At 36.8% G+C, this 21,442-nt stretch overlaps 1 protein-coding gene across 3 annotated transcripts in view; it reads left to right on the forward strand.

The window, feature by feature from the left end:
- The window catches only part of LMBRD1 (LMBR1 domain containing 1), a 143,590-nt gene that overhangs the window by 93,767 nt on the left and 28,381 nt on the right, over positions 1–21,442 (forward strand). For all 3 annotated transcript variants that reach the window (XM_089333068.1, XM_008263085.5, XM_070073909.2), the window contains exons 10-14: positions 6,789–6,853; positions 7,199–7,301; positions 8,156–8,260; positions 14,817–14,966; positions 16,610–16,688. In XM_089333068.1, coding sequence (XP_089189194.1) covers positions 6,789–6,853; positions 7,199–7,301; positions 8,156–8,260; positions 14,817–14,966; positions 16,610–16,688 — 502 coding nt within the window. The remainder of the gene's footprint in view (positions 1–6,788; positions 6,854–7,198; positions 7,302–8,155; positions 8,261–14,816; positions 14,967–16,609; positions 16,689–21,442) is intronic.

Below are 21,442 nucleotides of genomic sequence, written 5' to 3' on the forward strand. Positions count from 1 at the left end.
AATAGCTTGAATAGATTAACACTTGTAGACTTAATTTCAAGGTGGCAGTACTCCCTGCACTGATCTAAAGATCCAATGAAATTTCTATCAACATCCCAGTTGGCCTCTTTGCAGAATTTGACAAGCTGATTCTAAATTTTCATGGTAATGTTGGGTGGGCACTTGGGTCAGCAGTTAAGATGCCTGTGTGCCATATCAGATACCTGGATTCAATACCCAGCTCTCGCTCCTGACTCTAGCATCCTATGTATGCATATCCTTGAAGGTGGTGATGATGACTCAACTGATTGGGTTCCTGCTGCTCATGGGGGAAACTTGGATTGAGTTCTTGACTCCCAACTTCAGCCTGTCCCCAGTCTTGGCTGTTGTGAGCATTTAGAGCATCTCAATTTCTATTCAACCTTGCTAACTTCTCTTTTCTGCCTATTAAGTTGTTGTTCAGTCCTTCCAATGAACTTTTAACTTCAGTTACTGTTTTTTTTTTTTATCTCTAAAATTTTGAATTACTCTTTAATAACTTTTATCTATTGATATTCTGTGGTGAAATCATTCTAAGACATGACTTGTTAAGTTATTTGAATGTACTTAAAACAACAGATTTAAAGTGTTGTCTAATAAGTCTGTTTGTTGATTTTTTTTTCTCCCTGCATATTAGTCATACTTTCTTGTTTTCCTACATACATCATATTTTGTTGTTAATACCTGGACAATTTTAAATAATATAATGTGTTATCTCTGGAAATCAAATTCTCTTCTATCCTCAGAGTTTTCTGCCCCCCCCCTTTTTTTTTAGGATTTATTTATTTATTTATTTGAAAGGCAGAGTTAACAGAGAGAAAGAGGGAGTTAGAGAGAGATCTTCCATATGCTGGTTCACTCCAACAGCCAGTTCTGAATTATCTAAAGCCAGGAACCAGGAGGCTCTTCCATGTTTCCCACATGGACCGGGGCCCAAGCACTGGGTGATCCTCCACTGCTTTCCCAGGCACACCAGCAGGGAGCTGGATCTGAAGTGGAGCACCCAGAACTCAAGCCAGCACCCACACAGGATAGTGGTGCTGTAAGTAGCAGCTTAACCCTCTACACCACAACACCAGCCCCCAGTTTTCTGCTATTAATCTTTGTTATTTTTCATGTTGTGTTTGTGAACTACCTCTATAAAGTCCATATTCTTCGTAGTATATACTCATTGTTGTCTCTACTCAGTTGGTTTGTTAATGATTGGATACACATTAAAAAAAAAATCTGCAACCAATGAGTCTCCTAGTTTTTGCCTAGGAATCTGTGTGTCTATGTATAATTCATCAATACTGAGGCAGGCATTCTACAAATCGGCCTTAGTCTTCACTTGCTTCTCTGTAGAGTCTCAGTATCAACCAGATCTTTCCTGATCATAGACACAGCCCTCTGCATGCACAGCACCTTCCAGATGCCCACAAACGTGTCAGTGCTTTTCAGTGCCCTATTGATACCTCCTTTCCTCATTTTAAAAATTTTATCTTAAGCTTTTTGGTTAGTTTAATTTTAACTGTTGTCCACTGATGCTGTGGTCATGAAGTTCATAGACTGCTTGTGATTTTTTTTTTAATACTTTTAGAGAAAGGCTTTTTGTACTCTTTAAGTTTGAATTCAGTCAGATAGAGCTTGGGATCTCCAATTAAGGAAGCTTTATACCAAGAAATAAGGAATACAGACATGAAATACAAAAATAGAGTACAAAATAGGATATCAAATCTTAAAGATGCAAGAAATCCAGATTTAAGGAAAAATGTATTGTGTGGGAATATCCCTCCTGATTTATTTCCTAGATTGATGGCAGAGGAGATGGCTAGAGACAAGCTCAAGGAGATGTGGAAAAATTTGACGAAAAAAGCCATTGGAGAACCAAAGAATTGCTCCTACACTCAGGTGCAAACCCATAGTGCTGATGAACCAATGACCACATTTGTTTGCAATGAATGTGGAAACTGATGGAAGTTCTATTGAGGTGGAAGAATTGGCTAAATACCTGGACCATTAAAAAAAGCGAATTTTGTAATAGCTTTTAAACTAGGCCAAGCAACTGGTTTTCCTGCAAAACAAATGTTTAAAGCAACATACATCTTTTGGGTTAATCTGTTTTCATCTGAACATCCCTTCCTTAAATGCCTTTTGTAGTCAGATCAGTAGGTCCACCATATAATAATTGTATGGCATCTGTTTTCTAAGTAAATTGATGTTAAACTTTCAGTAATTTAAGTTTTTTTCTCCTTAAGAAAAGTTCTTGAACTTTTACATTCTGAAACCTATACAGTGGACATTTTCTGTCACTCTATTAACCCATAAATGAAAATTACATTGTTTCCTATATTGGCATGTACTTAGACAAGATGTTACAGGAATATAAAAGGTAATATAATTTTAAAATATGGTGTGTATTCAAATGATACTTGACCAGCTTATCTAATTGTGTATAATATTTGAACTAGCATATGAATTTGATTTTAATTATTCACAAGTCTGGGATAATTAGATATTATTTTGCATCTGTAACTAACCATGATCATTATTTCTTGTAATTTCTTGTACATGTATATTACTTGTTCTTTTTTTTTCTTTTGTTTTTATCATTTTAAAAACAAAACAAGTTTTTGACAGAGTGAATTTAAGAATAATAAAATAAAAATAGTACCACTTTTAAATTAAGTGATCCATTTTAAAATTTGTAATTCAATAAAGATTTTTGTTATTGAAAAATAAATAAATACAAAATAAAAGAGGTTCTTCCTCTTTCTGCTTCCTTAGGTGTCTCCAAGGCTCTGGGCTTTTTATATCTATTTTTCAAGGCTACAAAGCACTAGAGAGGTAGCATCAGGACTAGAGCAAATCAAATGTTACAGTGTGCTTTGTTCTTACTGGGATTTAATCATCTTCCTTAAATAAATGCTTCTCGATTACTGCATATCTTTGATTAATTCCCAGAGTGTTGAATGAGTTGATTCAGACAACTTATACCAGTTTTCTTACAACTTTTTTGAAGGATAATATTTTCAGAGGTTTTTACACTACTTTGTTACTGGTGTCATTTCCATAACTTAACTTTTGTTTTAAAATTGACATCATAACTTGAATAGAATATGTGATATTTTTGGCAGCCCAACATGATCATCACTAAAATGACCATATCAATATTAGTTTAAATCCTCATATTTTATTTTATTTTTTAATTTTTATTTATTTATTTATTTATTTTATTTTTTGACAGGCAGAGTGGACAGTGAGAGAGAGACAGAGAGAAAGGTCTTCGTTTGCCATTGGTTCACCCTCCAATGGCTGCCGCGACCAGCGCGCTGCGGCCAGCGCACCACACTGATCCGATGGCAGGAGTCAGGTGCTTCTCCTGGTCTCCCATGGGGTGCAGGGCCCAAGCACTTGGGCCATCCTCCACTGCACTCCCTGGCCACGGCAGAGAGCTGGCCTGGAAGAGGGGCAACCGGGACAGAATCCGGCGCCCCGACCTGGACTAGAACCCAGTGTGCTGGCGCCGCAAGGCGGAGGATTAGCCTAGTGAGCCGCAGTGCCGGTTATGTTTTTATTTTTTAACTTTTATTTAGTAGATGTAAATTTCTGAAGTACAGCTTGTGGATTACAATGGCTTTTCCCCCCCATAACTTCCCTCCCACCTGCAACCCTCCCATCTCCCGCTCCCTCTCCCATCCAATTCACATCAAGATTCATTTTCTTTTTCCTTTTTTTTTTTTTTTTTTTTGACAGGCAGAGTGGACAGTGAGAGAGAGAGACAGAGGGAAAGGTCTTCCTTTGCCGTTGGTTCACCCTCCAATGGCCACCACAGCCTGCGTGCTGCGGCCAGCACACCGTGCTGATCCGATGGCAGGAGCCAGGTGCTTATCCTGGTCTCCCATGTGGGTGCAGGGCCCAAGGACTTGGGCCATCCTCCACTGCACTCCCTGGCCACAGCAGAGAGCTGGCCTGGAAGAGGGGCAACCGGGACAGAATCCGGCACTCCGACCGGGACTAGAACCCCAGTGTGCCAGTGCCGCAAGGCGGAGGATTATCCTAGTGAGCCCCGGCGCCAGCCCAAGATTCATTTTCAATTATCTTTATATACAGAAGATTAATTTAGTATATATTAAGTTAAGATTTCATCAGTTTGCCCCCACACAGAACACAAAGTGCCAAATACTCTTTGAGCACTAGTCATATCATTAATTCACATTGAACTACACATTAAGGACAGAGATCCTGCATGGGGAGGAAGTGCACAGTGACTCCTATTGACTAGTGATCAATTTCAGGTCACAATAGACCATAATGATAGGTCTAAGAGTCAAAGGGATCAAATAAACAAGACTAGTGTCTGCTAATACTAACTGATAGAATAAAAAAGGGAGAGAACGATCCAACATGAGAAGTGGGATACACAGCAGACTCATAGAATGGCAGATGTCCTAAACAGCACTCTGGCCTCAGAATCAGCCCTTAAGGCATTCAGATCTGGCTGAAGAGCCCATGAGAGTATTTTAGGCATGGAAAGCCAAGACACTCTTGGGGGGGAAAAAAAAAAAAAAAAAGCCCTAAATGAAAGATCTCTGCAAGTGAGATCCCAGTGGAAAGAGCGGGCCATCAGATAAGGAGGTACCTTTCTCTGAGGGGAGGAGAGAACTTCCACTTTGACTATTGCCTTGTCGAAATAAGATCAAAGACGATGAGCTCAGGGGGCTTCCATAGCCTTGGCAGCTCATGACTAGAGCCTGGGAAGATTGCTAACGCCTTAAATCCTCATATTTTAAAATATGTATAGTTTTTCTCTTGTCTTTATGAAGCATTTATGTTTTTTTACACTTATCCTGTATTCTGTAAGTAACTTATTCAAAAGTCCAACTCTGGGTCATTCATCCCATCAGACTGGGAAGATAGTTAAGCATTTTAAAAAATTATTTTTATAATTTTTTCTGCAAAATGGACACCAAGGGACTGGAATCTTCAAGTGTTATTTCTATGTCATGTTTCTCTACTGTTAATTGGCATCCGACAGTAATACTGCCTCACGCTATGAAGTATTTCATGTTAACAGGCTATTGAGAAGTTATGTTTCACTTGTGGATCCTCAGCATAAAGCTGTTGCCTTCCAGCTCACCGAGGCATCAGATACAGAAAAAGAATGTTTAACTCCTTTGTACCCTCTACAAATGAACATTTATAATTATAAAAGAGTCACTGCAAGGTTCTGTAGTAGTGAAACTCTTCGTGAATAATTAATTATCATGTGGAATTCTAATATGTAAGAGATTTATATGGAATTACTCCATTTTAAGAGATGACCATAGTGTTCTTCGTCCTCTCTTATTCCCAATGGTTTCCTTTCCTACAACCCCCAAAAGGGCTATAATAGAATTGAAGAATTCTTAGAACAAAGGCCTAAAATTGCTTTTAAAAATCATCTTTACATGGTGGGTAGGTCAGTATGTTGTTACTTTACTTCTTTTATCCCTTCTGCATTCTAACGTATAACTCAGCAATCATGTAAAATGAGAGGGCAAAATCTCCTTGACATTCATGATTTTATTCACCTAACTCTATGAATCCCAGTCAAAGGAGAAGCCAGAAACACTTAACTATGGTTGGGTGAACTCTCACTTTTTGCTGTTACTTTTGCAACGCTAGCCCAGTTGTCCCTGGATCTCGTGGAAGATAATGGTTGGGTGGTGGTGGAGGAAGTGTGTGTTATTGCTAACATAGATTTCACCTCTTTTTTTTTTTTTTTTTAATCCTGAAACTATTCCTTAGAGATTCTGTTTCAATATTTTTTCCTTTTTTTTCTACCATCCCTAATAAGAAGTTCATACAGTAGAAAGAATTGTGGGGTTTTTTGTTTGTTTGGTTGGTTGGTTGGTTTTTTTTGACAGGCAGAGTTAGACAGTGAGAGAGAGAGAGACAGAAAGAAAGGTCTTCCTTCCGTTGGTTCACCCTCCAATGGCCACTACAGCCGACACACTGCGTCGATCTGAAGCCAGGAGTCAGGTGCTTTTCCTGGTCTCCCATGCGGGTGCAGGAACCCAAGCACTTGGGCCATCCTCCACTGCCTTCCTGGGCCACAGCAGAGAGCTGAACTGGAAGAGGAGCAACTAGGACAGAATCTGGCGCCCCAACTGGGACTAGAACCCAGGGTGCCGGTGCTGCAGGCGGAGGATTAGCCTAGTGAGCTGCCTCGCCGGCCAGAATTGTGTTTTACCAGTTACAATGCTTATCACATTTCCCCCATAGAAACATGTTTGATATGACAGTGTCTTCAGTGCTCTTGGTATTCTATTTCAGGAATAGTTTCACTTATACTCAGACTTTTCTGGTTGTGATATAATTTAAGTACTATATATTATTACTTCTATGGGAAAATGTTTCAAATTCCATATTTTAATAAACAGGGGAATATAACTTGATGAGTTTCCTGGTTTTGTGTGTGTGTGTGTGTATCCTAATGTTTTTTCAGTTGTTGAATATATATTTGAGAATAATAGAATAAAATGTTTATATTTGATCTAACAAAGTTTAATTTGTTTACTTATTAGTGAGGATTTTTCATTTTAACATTTCTGTGTCCGTGTTCTCAACTAAATAGTCTCATAGTGGAAATTTGGGTTACAAATGCCTGGAATTATACACTAAGTTAAAATGTATCTTTGTTTTAGATTGTTGTCATATGTTAGCAACTGAGCTTAAGCATAATGGTTTTTGAACTTTGAGTATCAATGTCTAGAACTACATTCTAATGAATCTCTTTTTACTTTTAGATCATTTGGGGAATATTTTTCATCTTAGTTGCATTGCTGTTCGTAATTTCTCTCTTCCTGTCCAAGTAAGTACAGTAGAGACATTTTCTAAAGCACTTAAACAAATCCATTGATATTACACATTTTTGGTGCTGAATTCTATTAGTGTAGCCTGTTCATCTTAAATACTATTTTACTAGATGTGTTCTTTACAACATTAACTCAATGAATTATCCAGTCATTAACAGTATTTATTTATATCAATTGAACAATATCCATAAGACATTTAAGATATTTAACATTTGTTATCCATGGGTTTTTTTGACTCAGCTGAATTTGCATGCTTAGGATATGATGATATGCTTTCTAAATTTACTGAAAATGTGAAAGTATAACATAAATTCATTCTTTATAATTCTTTTTTGTTTTAGTTTAGATAAAGCTCTTCATTCAGCTGGAATAGATTCTGGTTTTATAATTTTTGGAACTAATCTGAGTAATCCACTGAATATGCTTTTGCCTTTACTACAAACAGTAAGTAAAATATTAGTCATTTTATATTCCAGCAAATATTCTCACATACTTTTGTATAAAATTATCATGCTGTAAACATGTTAGTACTTTGACATATACTGTACCCTTTACTCATTTGATTTTTATCTTCATATAATTTCTACATTGATATGTTGCTTTAGACATTACAGAGACATATTGTTGAACTTTATACCTAAGTTGATTTGGAAAATGTAACTTAAAGTGAACGTTTCCACTCAATTTTTTGTTTATAATTTTTCATGAATTATTACTGTTAATATATAAATATGAATTTTAGTTTTAGGATTTGTCTTAGAACAGTGATATTAATTTGGTAGTAGTTTGATACTAGTTTTTTTTTTCTTTTGGAAGATGTCCTTTTGTTGATATTTTTTAAAACCTAAATCAAGTTGTTATTTTAAACATATGCGGGGCCAGCGCTGTGATGTTGCAGGTAAAACCACCACCTGCAGTGCCAGTATCCCATATGGTCACTGGTTTGAGTCTTGGCTGCTCCACTTCCAATCTAGTTCTGTGCTATGACTTGGGAAAGCAGTAGAAGATAGCTCAAGTCCTTCCATGGGCCCCTGCACCCGAGTGCGAAACCTGAAAGAAGCTCCTGGCTCCTAGATTCAGATCAGCCCGGTTCTAGTTGTTATGTTCATTTGGAGAGTGAACCAGCACATGGAAGACTTCTCTCTTTCTCTCTGCCTCTGCTTCTCTGTAATTCTTCTTGTCAAATAAATAAATAAGCTTTAAAAAATAATTTACAACTATAACTAATGAAGTTTTCAGATAATTTTATATGAATTCCCTTATGGTTTGTTATTAAATTAATTTTTTTCTTTTTTCAGGTTTTTCCTCTTGACTATATTCTTATAACAATTATTATTATGTACTTTATTTTTACTTCAATGGCAGGAATTCGAAATATTGGCATATGGTTCTTTTGGATTAGGGTAAGTATATTTACATTATTATTTTGATTTTTTCTTATCATTTGTGTATAACCTATATTATTCCAAAGTTTCTTGGATTTAGAATATAGAAATTATGATTATCTTGAAATTAAACCTGTTGAAGTGGCTTCTTCACTTCATGTTGACATAAAATTACTTGTTATCCAAGAGCAGTGATTTGGTTGTATAAGGGGGTGCTTAGTCCCATCGCTAATCTTTGGTGGCCTAAGCTGGAAGCAATAGTCACAGGCATGTTCTGGTAGTGTTTTTTTCTGTGAGATAAACAATGCCCATGAGGAAAGCTATGGTCTTTAACATCAAACATGATGACCACCTTATCTATAAAATTTGAAGTCATTAGTAAAACTTTCTGTCCCTTCATTTGGTCTGAAAAGGAGGTTTTTCCTGTTTACTGTGCCCATGGCAAAGTAAATCTAGCTGTGAAATCATAATTTAAGCTTTCATTTTGGCTATGTTATAATTACAGAAAAATTGTTAGTCAGCCCTTTTATAAGGTCTAAAGATCAAACTGTAGATCATGGGGAGTCCTTCGGTATAGAGTCAGTTTCCCATCCTGAAGAGAACAGAGAAATGAAGAAACAAGTCAGCCTTCCCAGATTGCTTGCTGTCAGTAACTTATATCAAATGAAAACTTAGCACACAATTTTAACTTAAATAACAACTTAGGAAAATATTTACCAGAAGGTCCAATGCCTTCTATAAATTTCAAGACAAAAGTACCTGTGTTGGGAAACATCACTTAAATATCTAACACAAATATAAGTTGTTGGACCAGCAAACCCAAGCACAAACATGTCAATGATTTAAACATTTTTAATTTCTTTCTACCAACACATTTAAAACATCTGATACAGAGATTTATTTAGGGCATGTGAAACCAACAAAAAAAGGGTACCTTTGATTAATTCAGCAGTTTATTTATGAGCAATCTTTTATCTATAAGCCAATTAACACAGAGCTCTTAATAAATTTTCCCATGTAGTCATACAACATATATACACATATAACATAACATACAAGGTAGAACAATAAAGCAGTTTCAGTAATAGCTTCTTAAAATCTTTAGCTGTTTTTTCTTAAAAAATAGACAAGTTTAAAATTATAAACTCTTTAATCAACAAGAAGTAGCACTTGCTTACTCCACACAGTATTTTGAAAGCACTTGGGCTGGCACTGTGCACAACAGGTTTAAGGCCGCAGCCTGCAGTGCCGGCCTCCCATATGGGCACTGGTTCCAGTCCTGGCTGCTCCTCTTTCAATCCCGCTCTCTGCTATGGCCTGGGAAAGCAGTAGAAAATGGCCCAAGTGCTTGGGCCCCTGCACCCACATGGGAGACCTGGAGTAGGCTCCTGGCTCCTGGCTTTGGATCAGCTCAGCTCTGGCCATTGTGGTCATTTGGGGAGTAAACCAGCAGAATGGAAGACCTCTCTCTCTGCCTCTCCTTCTCTCTGTATAACTCTGACTTTCAAATAAATAAAGTAATTATTTTTGAAAAAAGAAAGCATTTGTAAGATTTTATAGAAACATTTATCTCTTTTAGGCCACTGGGCCTTTCTCATTAAGGTAACCATCATGTCTGTTAACAACACAACAAAATCATTAGATTTTTGAAACTTTTGGATATTTGTATCAGTGGCATTTTACATTATTATAACTTAAAATTTAACACAACTTCACATCTTGACAATATCTTTAATGTAATCCAAATAGTCTTATTAATTTGGTATCGCTGCAAGATGAAAGATAGATTCTTTGATATTTCCAGGGACCCAACTGGAAATATCAAAGTCCAAAGAATTTAGAATTTTGATTTTTTAAATGCTTGTCAAAGTTGCCAAGAATGCTTAAAATATTTGTTAGAAACAGGATCCCTTAACATTAGGACATAATACAGACCAGATTTGATCATTGTTGCAGAGTTATTACTCAGATGCTTTAGAATGGGTATATATTTAAACAAACTATAACTCTCTTAATTAAAAAAAAAACTTTTCAGCTGTTTTTAAACAATCAGAACTTAATGGAGACATTAAGAACAAAATAGGTCACTTCAACAGAAAACAAAATCTCTGTCTCTTTGGTCATCCCTAAATTCGTAAATAAAACCTTAAATGTATGAGTGCATGGAATTGTCTCGTAGCTTGGCACAATTTTAACAGAGTCAGAACTAGGGAAGAGAAATAGCTTACCTGAGCTGCCTGGAAAACTGACAGAAGGTCACCAATTAAACAAAAAGTATTAAAAGGAGATGCTGTAGTCTTTAAACAGATTTTTAAGGCTATTTCAAAATATTTATTAATGTATAAACATTGCACAAACCTCATTGCTTTAATCAGATCCTATTTCAAAGAAAAATAGATTAATTGCTTTTTTATCCAAAAATTTCTTTCATAACTTTCTGTGACATCCTAATACCTTCTGCAACTTACTTAAGCCTTTCCATCTTTTCCATTCCAGTCCAGAGTAAAATAGCCATTAGGATAAATTCTTTATTTTTTTAGGATAAATTCTTACAAACCATGTCCTTTCTTTATTCAAAAAAGTATCTTTCCTTCTTAATCTTCCTTACCAAGAACACATTTTACTTGTGACCTTTTTCTATGTGCTGATTTCCTTGATTTACATTTTGAAATAACCCCTTAGAAATCTCCAAATTAAGACAACATTTTCTAAATAAGATAACACATCAAATTTCAACCTTTGTTACTTTCAAGCGGTGTTAAACTATTTTCTTATGGATAATTTATGAAAACAGATGTTAGCAAACCCAAATAGTTTTTCCATAGACTATAAGGTGCTAAGAGTACCAAAGTTTACATTTAGATACATTGATCTTATTTGCATTTACCCAGTTTATATTTATCAATTACAAAGACATCTTTAGGTTCTAATTGAATTTGATTCTAGTTTTCCTTTGACACTCCCGCCCCCCCAAAACAAAACAAAACAAAAACTTGGGCTAGTGATGCCTAGTCAGCAGTCAGCTACTTGGGACTGTCTCTGAAACAGAAGGTTCAGCAGCTGCCAGATGGGTCCCAAGGATGACTGTGGGCCTGGGGCTGATGTGCCAGGGACAAGATGAGCACTGGAGATTGTTCACCATTATGTTAGGTTTAGTGGGAGAGGGAAACCATCAGAGCAGATGGGCACCCCTCTGGAGATTCCTAAGGAGACTTCATGGGAAGGCCCAGACAGAACTGAGCCAAAAGAGGGAACTGAGGAGGTAGACAGGGGATACCAGAAACACGCTGAGACTTGTCTATACAAGTTCAGGCCACATGGGGACTGCATCTAATGGGAGTCTAGATCGAAAAGCTACCTGTCTACAAATGTAATAATTAAATTTAACCCAGAGCTAATGAATGAAATATCTAGGAAATACCCACTAGTGGGACTAGGAAATTGAGTTTGTATGAGTTGAGAAGACCTGGCGAGGTATGAAAATCATTTAGAGGGACCAGCGCCACGGCTCACTAGGCCAATCTTCCGCCTGCAGCGCTGGCACCCTAGGTTCTAGTCCCGGTTAGGGCGCCAGTTCTGTCCCGGTTGCTCCTCTTCCAGTCCAGCTCCCTGCTGTGGCCTGGGAAGGCAGTGGAGGATGGCCCAAGTGCTTGGGCCCTGCACCCACATGGGAGACCAAGAGGAAGCTCCTGGCTTCAGATTGGCACAGCGCGCCGGCTGTAGCGGCCATTTATGGGGCAAACCAACAGAAGGAAGACCTTTCTCTCTGTCTCTCTCACTGTCTAACTCTGAAAGAAAGAAAGAAAGAAAGAAAGAAAGAAAGAAAGAAAGAAAGGAAGGAAGGAAGGAAGGAAGGAAGGAAGGAAGGAAGGAAGGAAGGAAGGAAGGAAGGAAGGAAGGAAGGAAGGAAGGAAGGAAGGAAGGAAGGAAGGAAGGAAGGAAGGAAGGAAGGAAGGAAGGAAGGAAGGAAGGAAGGAAGGAAGGAAAGAAAAAAAGAGGAGGGGAGGGGAGGGGAGGGGAGGGGAGAGGAGAGGAGAGGAGAGGAGGCAAAGCATTTAGAGGAGCAGAGACAGCGATCTTGTTAGGATTTGGGGTAAAAGAAAAATTCATTGAGGAATGGAGCCTGGAGCCCATAGCCTTGCTCTAAGCTGTGCCCAGTCTTGCTGACAAATTAATCTCCAAGGAAGGAAGAACAAAAATCAGTTTTCAGCCAATACCCTAATGGGCTGTCAGAGTCTGGTGTCTGGTCAGGAAGTCCTTGAAAAATGCCAGAGTCGCCCTGGCCTGAATTTCAAGAGTACTCCAAGTCCTTCCCCGAGACCCGTGTGTCGGGCTGATCCCTGCGAAAGGAAGCTGAGTTGGACCAGGCCAACGTTCCGAGAGCAGAGACGAGAAGTGTGAAGTGCGGAGCTTCTTGCTTTACAGCTCCTGAGGATTCCAAAACAGCAGGGGACTTGCTCCCTGTAGGAAAGTGCCTTTCCTGGTCCAACATCATTTCTGCTGTTGGGAGTCTGGTGCGCGGCCATGAGACACGGAAGCACTGGAGTGTTGCCCCAGCCAGGATCCGTCAATTGTCTCAAGGCTTTCTCCCAGTCTCCCACAAAGGGCCGATCCATGCACGAGGGAGGGAAAGTGGTTCACAGCCCAACACCATTTCAGCTGTCGGCTTCTGGTGCCAGGCCAAGAGACCTTCTGGAAGCACTGGAGTGTAGCACCAGCCAGAACCCGTCAGTTGTCTCGAGGCCTTCTCCCAGTCCCATGCAAAGGGATGAACCACACCAGGGAAGAGAGGGGTTAGAAGAGTCTCGGCCCCAGGAGTTTGCTCTGGCCTCTGAATCTTAAGTCCAGCAGCTACACTAATAGCTTTTAACTGGCTGACAGGGACCCTTTTTTTTTTTTTTTTTTTTTTTTTTTTTTTTTTTTTTGAGAAAATGAGAATTGCTACGAACGAGAGTGAAATTCTCCTAAAAAAAGCAAGAGCCACCTGCATGCTCACCAGTCCGGTGGGATGATCCAATGCTGGCTGGAGTCAAACTCAAGTAGGATCCGTGTCACATTGGAGTTGCTGTCCAAGTCACGGCACCAACATGTTATGGGTGAAATGGTGGCAGAGAAAATATTATTACCTCAATTCTTTGTCTCACATGGAAGAATTTCCAAGCAGACAAACAGAGATTTGAAAGTAAAATTTATTAGAGTCAAAGACCTCCAGCCAGAGTGGCATGGAGGGGGGCTGGAAAAGAAGCAAAAACCCTGTATTATGTATTTAAAAGTTTGATTTTGGGGGCCTGCATTGTAGTGTAGTGAGTTAGGCCACCACCTGTTCTACCAGCATCCCATATGAGCACTAATGCCAGTCCTGCCTCCTCCACTTCCAATCCAGCTCCTGTTAATGCACCTGGGAAAGCAGCAGAAGATAGCCCAAGTGCTTGGACCCCTGCATCCATGTGGGAGACCTAGAAGAAGCTCCTGGTTTCCAATGTAGCTTGGCCCAGCCCTGGCTGTTGTGGACAAGTAGGGAGTGAACAGCAGATAGAAGATTCTCTTTCTCTCTCTCTCTCTCTCTCTCTTTGTTTCTCTCCCCTCTCTCTCTTCTCCTCTCCCCTCTTCCCCCTCCCTCTTTCTCTCTGCAACTCTGCCTTTGAAATAAATAAAATAAATCTTTGGGAGGGGAAATATTTTATTTATTTATTTAAAAGGCAGCAAAAAGAAGACAAAGATCTCCCCTCAATTCACTCCCCAAATGTCTACAATAGCCAAGACAGCCAGCCTGAAGCAGGGAATTAGGAACTCAATCTAGGTCTCTGACATGGGTGACAAAGACCCAAAAGTCTACATTAGAAATCAGAAGTGGAGCTGGGACTTGAACCCCTAGGCACTATGATATGGAATATTGGCATCACAAATGGCATCCGGATCGCTACCACAAACACTCAACCCAGTTACTGTGTATTTTCATTCCCCTTTAGTATAGACATACATGAAAATATCTGTAGTCAGATTATTGTAAATTATCATAAACTAAATTTTGTAACAAAATTTCTAAGACTGAAATATGAGAATGTCATGGGTATTTCATAGAATTGAGTGTTTATAATTGAGACATCTGTTCTTATTTTGTAATATTAAATAAGTTGTGAATATATAAAATATATCACTAATAGTTCTAATTTAAACTCAGATATTTAATCTTTGGATAGAACTAGAGATATTTCAGAATTCTTTATAGCTCTATAATTTTCTAGCAGATGCTCTTACACAGTAATTTTAGGTTTGTCTGGAAGCAGACTATGTGAATACTAATATAGTCTCTATGTCCTGGGTTTTTCATGGAGCATTTATAGGATCCTTTTTATATAGATGCATTGCCATTATTTTAAAATAAACATAAAGCTAAATCTAAAAGCTTTTCAGAAAAGGAATTGTATTTTTCATTCTTTTAATTATGTGGAATAACTAAGAATACTTGGTATTTATTTTAGAAAAAAGATGGTTGAGCTGTGTAAATTATTCTTCATAACACAAGAGCAGGTAAAATACATTGCTAAGAGTTTGTCCCTGTCTTTTCTTCCAGTTATATAAAATCAGAAGGGGTAGAACCAGGCCCCAAGCACTTTTATTTCTCTGCATGATACTTCTGCTTATTGTCCTTCACACCAGCTATATGATTTATAGTCTTGCTCCACAATATGTCATGTATGGAAGCCAAAATTACTTAATAGAGGTAAGTGCAATATTTATAACTCAATTATTTAGATAATATAAAGAGTATTGAAAATCAAATTTTAATTATGATACCTAGCCTACTAATTCACCAGATTAAATTTAATTTGCTGTGTTTTTCATTCCACTTTTGAGAATATTTATATTTGTTTTATACTGTTGTTTTTAAAAATAACCCAGAGATTTTCATTATAATCAGTCCTTACATGGATCCATTGGTGCTAAACCACTGAGATTTATGTCAGTACTTTATTAAAACTCATAATATTTCTTTTGAAATAATGTTTGAAGTAATTTTAATAATATGACAACCAATACCATTTTTGGTGAATACCATGTGTCTGTTCATTGCTACTATGAGTCCTATAGGAGAAGCTTTGTAAGTGTTTTATCTGCAGATAACTGAGCTTTCTTTCAGCATGATGCATATCCTCGTATCTGTTCCAGTGATTTCCTGATGATGTTGACCTCTTAGTCTTAATCAAACAGCAACTTGGATTTTTCTGACATTTAAAATATTTTAACCAAAAATAATTCAACTTGTGTGTGTTTTTAAAAGGATTTATTTATTTGAAGGGCAAAGTGACAGAAACAGAGATATCTTCCATTTGTTAATTTTCTCCCCAAATGTCCACAACAACCCAGGCTGGGTCAAGTGGAAGGCAGGAGCCAGGTATTCCTTCCGGGTCTCTCATGTGGGAGGCAGCAAGTCACATACTTTAGCCATCATCTACTGCCCACCAGGCACGTGAGCAGGAAGCTAATGTGGAGTAGCCAGGACTAGAACTGGCACTCTAATATGGGATGTGGGACTCCCAAGCTGTGGCTTAACTCGCTGTGCCACAACACCAACCCCTTAACCTTTGTTTCCCTTTCCTAAAATTTTTTCTGCTCTACTTCATAAAAATGTAAACCATATCTATACTTCAAGTTCTAGTTCAAGTATTACTTTAATGAAGTATTAATCCATCCAAGATCACTCCTTTACTTCCCCCATTCCTTCTTTATTTGAACAATTAATCAGAAACAAGCAAAAAAAAAAAAAAAAAAAAAAAAACCCTAAACATTGGACTCCCAATCAATGTCTTCTATAATATTATTAAGCATTTAAGAGGCTAATTCATTGAGAAATATTTGGTAAAGTGTAGGTGGAACAGATAACACACAGGTCATGATGGAAGTCCATGTCTGACCTGAGTTTGGGAAATACCATACTAGATCACCTGCACAATATTTCTCATTTGTTTGACATTTCATTCTCTTCCTGCCTCATCCCTTGCACCTACTTCACTGGGTCATGCTTATTACATACTGAATAAATGAAAGAAGATTATGCCGTCTGCATAGACAAAAGACAGTCTGCTTGCTGCAGTTGGGATGCCATGGTTGGACTAGAAATGGAACTATTTTATTCTGTGAAGAAACCTTATGGTTCAAGAGAGGACCTAAAGGATTGTTTCAAAAAGCCTAGTGTTAAATTTACACTTTTTCTTTTAATTGCAGTTTTGTTTAAAATTTACTCTTTAGAATATTAGATAATGTAGTTAATAGAAAATGGCTTAAAATTCACAATGTGATTACTTTTTTCTCCGGATATATTTATTATCGTAATATTTGTCTTTTAATTATATTTTATTCTTTCAGAGCAATATAACTTTTGATGACCATAAAGGCAACTCAACCCTCTCTGTGCCAAAGAGATGTGATGCAGATGCCCCTGAAGGTAAAGCAGTTGTTATCATTTGTCTTGGGTTCATAACTTTAAGAGCAGAATCATCCCTCATTTTGTTGTGTTACTCATTTGATGTATTTGACTATGTGGTAAAAAAGGAGATTTTAGCAAGTAGAAGTTGGTAAGTCTCTAAACAAAATTTATTGGTGATAGAATGACTTCCATTAGATAAATAACTACCACAAATTAGTTAAATAAGTCGTAACGACCAGTAGTTATTATCCATCATGCTTACTAGCATTAAAAAACACTGTGAAGTAATTTAAAAACTTCAAGAAGTTTTGATAGAATCTACAGTTCTTAGTCTGACACAACAAAATACTTGTGTCATAGAATAACTTTTAATCTAAGTCTGATCACATTAGTTGGTAATAATAATAATAGCATTAATAATAGAAGTTAACTTTTATGAACATACAGTTGGGCTTCAGGCATTGTGTGAAACATTTTATGTATACTGGCAAAATCCGATTCTATGTGTATTTTTAGGGAATCGTTTTTTCTGTGACTTGTTAAGTAATGTTTTTTCTTTGAATACTATAGTATTCAATTCTGTGTGTGTGTGTGTATATATATATATATGCACATCACAAGTAGGATTGGTAGTTGAAGTGCTTTGAGTTGTCATTTTTAGCTAGATGAAAATGGAATGAGAAGTTAATATTGAGTTACTTTAGAGTTTTTTAAACTAAGACCTTGAAGATCTAAAACAGATTCTGATCCTCAAAATGCTATAGCACTACTGAGGCTTTAGTAGGAAAACAAATAAAAACAATTTGAGGTTTTGAAATTATGTTGTACTGGTAGAGGGGACTTCAAAATACCCCTGCATTGCTGGAGTGAGTGAATTTGTGTCTTGGAGATCAATAAGCTTTAGTCAGATGACACACTTGACTATAACTTTTATATGAATCATGTTCAGTATTTTTGTTTTTCCATCTAATCTAATTTACAGTGGTTAGAATGACTCGCTTTGAACTACTAAATTTTTTTGTAAATATTTCAGTTGACTCATCCTTTGAAATGTTACTTTGCAGCACAAAAACATGCCCTTTAGGTTTATAGATTTGATTTATTTTTCCAACCTTTCTTGTTTTTGTTGTTCTATAGCATGTCTCTAAACATTAAATTTGCCTGTGCATACTTGGCAGAGGATATTAGAAATAGGACAATTGAATTGGGGTAGCAGAATATGATTTTTCAAGAACATACTTTAAGTAATGATAGAGAAAGATGAAGGAGCAGATTGGAACATAACATTAGAGACCTAAAGGTAGAGATGGGATGATATCATATGGCATGGCAATATTCATTTAAATGGGAACTGAGGAATTTCAACACAGGAGGAAAAAGTCCACACTATACATTGTGACATTCTGGTAGGAACATTTGTCTTGTAATAAATGATGTTATAGCCTAAGGAACCCATCAGGCAGTTTATGGCACCTTTGCTATGTATTTTTTGCAAACATTAGAGTTTTAGAGAATGATTTTTAGATCTAGAAACAAACATTAGAATTATAGTGTTATAATTTATTTTCAAGAAAAGATCATCTGCCTAGAATATAGTAAAAGTAAATAAAATGATTTCGTTGCAATAGTAAGCATGCTTTAGAGACTTCTCAAAATAAGGTTTTGCTCATATATGGAGTGGTCTGACGTGTATTAAACTTATAGAAAATAGTTACTGAAACCTTAGTTTTAAAGTATTTACAGTAAGTGGGGTTCAAAAGAGAATCTTTATCTAAAAATAATTTAGTTCAGATATTTTCCCTTAAAATAATCTGTTAAAGTATAGAATGATCTAACAGTTAAACAATGCCTGTCTTACTATGTTTATAAAGTTCTCTTTAAATGACAGTAGCAGCTGATTTATCCTGAAAGGCAATGCATACTTTATGTATTTAAAGTTAGTCAACTAATCAGAAGTCAGGTTTTAAGTTTTATATACAAAGGGACCTTTCCATTCCTATTTTTATATTATTTAATTGCCACTAAATCTAATAACCATTAACACATAGACAATTCATGTATAACTGTGAATAAAATAGTTAAAGAATTAGACAAATGTATTTGGGAACTAAATATTTTTGTCAAAATAGAAGATGAAAGGTCAGTGTGCCTTGGTGAAATCAGTCTGGAAGAAACTTCTGCACTCCAGTGTTTATTGCAGCACTTTTCACAATATCCCAAAATAGAATAACCTGGGTGTCTATCCGTTTATGAATGGGTAAAGAATACGAGGCACGTATACACAGTGACATACTATTCAGCCATAAAAAAGGACGAAGTTGTCATTTGTAGCAGTGTGGAGGGAACTGTGGGTCATTATACTAAAAGGGAATTTAGCCAGGTATGAAAAGAATAGTACTAATAATTTCACTCATGTGTAGAGTAAAAATAAAAAGAATTGATCTCATAGAAATTGAGAGTAGAAGGTAGTTACCAGAGGCAGAGGAAAGTTGGGGGGAGGAAGGAATGGCTGAAGGTAATTAATGGGCACTAAGTTTGATAGGAGAAGGAAAATCTGGTGTTCTGTGCACAGAAGGATGACCAGCAATGATAACAGACTGCATATATGTGTGTATTGTTTTAAAATCAGAGAAAGTATTTTAAATGTTTTCACTATAAATGAATGCTAAATATTTGAGAACATTGATACTTTTACACTGATTTGAATATTATATCATGTATACATATATCAAAATATCATATGTACGCCTTAAATATGTGCAGTTTTATATATCAGCTGATATAGCTTTTAAATGGCCAGACGCATTAGGCATTGTAAGTACTAGATTATAATTGGCAAGAGAAATTTTCAGAGGAAACACATATATGGTCCTACCTTCAAAATCATACAATCTAATGGAGCTGGGTATGAAAATAAATCATTGAAATAAGAATAAAAATAAATAGCAAGCCTTAATGAAATTAGAAACAAAACTCTGTGGGAAGGCGGAGGGGATATTGATTTATTCTGCTCAGGGACAGTATATTTCAGTTGGGTCTGAAAGAGTAAGTTAAATTTAAATGAACAAGTAAAACAAAACAAGTATATTCTAAGTAGAGAAAAGGCCTGCATTAATGAGGCATAAAAACAAAAATATATTTGGCGTGTTATAGAAAGTATGAAGTATGGTAGAAGCTTTGAATATTTAGACAATACAGCAAGAAATGAGCAAGCTAGTATGTTCCCAAATGATCACTTTAAAAAAATTCTTGAGCCAAAAATGTTCTTTCTGGGGTCCTACTTAATTATGTTTTTTTTTTTTTTTTTTTTTTTTAGTAAACTTGTATTTTTTTATTCAGACATTAAAGTAACTGGAAATGGAATGATCTCTATAAGCCAAACTTTATTTTTTGTAGTTTATTCTAATTAAATATATTATTATTAATATATAGAAATGAAATCTTTAAAAATAATCATGTAGTCCTTAGGTTTTAGCTTGAGGATATTATATTACTAGGACAAATGGTTAAGATTACTTAAGTTAGAAGATGTTGAAATAGAAACTGCTGTATTAAACCAAACTACATAAAATATAAAAAATTGAATAGAAAAAAAGTAAAGCTACAGATTTTATATAAAAAATATGAAGGGGGGAAATGAGAATCATTTTGAATAACTACCAATAATGTTAGAGAAAATGTGGATTGATGTCTTACTTTAGAAAGTATTTAAATAATAAGTTTTGGAGCAGATACACGCATCATCAAGAGGTGATTCAAGCAAGCCTCCATAAATAAAACTTGTTTACTCAGTTATTTTGCTGTTGTTAACAGGTAAGCAAGTTGACATATTTTCACAGAACCTCAAAGAACTATCTTTCTGAAACCATTATCTGAAATATTATGTTGGTCAGTGTTGGAAGATCTCCATCTATCTTCCCCACCCCCATACTAGACCAAATTTTTACATAAGTCATAGCAATGGTGATAAAGGCCAAAAAGAACCGCATTAAGTTATAAATAATTTTGGCCAGCACTGTGGCTCACTAGGCTAATCCTCCACCTTGCGGCGCCGGCACACCGGGTTCTAGGCCCGGTCGGGGCACCAGATTCTGTCCCGGTTGCCCCTCTTCCAGGCCAGCTCTCTGCTGTGGCCCGGGAGTGCAGTGGAGGATGGCCCAAGTGCTTGGGCCCTGCACCCTATGGGAGACCAGGAGAAGCACCTGGCTCCTGCCTTCGGATAGGCGCGGTGCGCTGGCCGATTGGAGGGTGAACCAAAGGCAAAAAGGAAGACCTTTCTCTCTGTCTCTCTCTCTCACTGTCCATTCTGCCTGTCAAAAAAAAAATTTATAAATAATTTTAAAAATATGAACTAGAATGTTGGGGAAAAAAAAAAAAACTGTGGATACAGTGTGTAACTCGTTTAATCTTCTCTTTCCTGGAGATGCAGAAACTAGGTACCTAAGAGGTGAGAGTTTGAGTTGCAGACAGGACTTGGGACCCTCTTGCAAATCTCCAGATTCTAACACTCTTCCCACCTCCCACCCCCCAACCCCCGCATTTAACATGTTTGTTTTATAGAGAGAGAAAAGATTAGCATTATTGCACAATCATTCCTTTGATTTTAAAAATGAAGTGTTGTTGCTGCTTTTTTAATGTATGGAGCAGTTGTTTGAAGCCCTGAGGGAAGTAAACTAACAGAATTTTTAGAAGGGTGCAAATCAAATGGCTAACCATGGGTATAGAAAGAGTATAGAAAACAAGATATAGCCAGAATAATGAAGCATTATAAT

Source organism: Oryctolagus cuniculus, chromosome 5 (genome assembly GCF_051225735.1).
Source record: "Oryctolagus cuniculus isolate XC-2025 breed Fujian yellow rabbit chromosome 5, ASM5122573v1, whole genome shotgun sequence".
NCBI lineage: Eukaryota > Metazoa > Chordata > Mammalia > Lagomorpha > Leporidae > Oryctolagus > Oryctolagus cuniculus.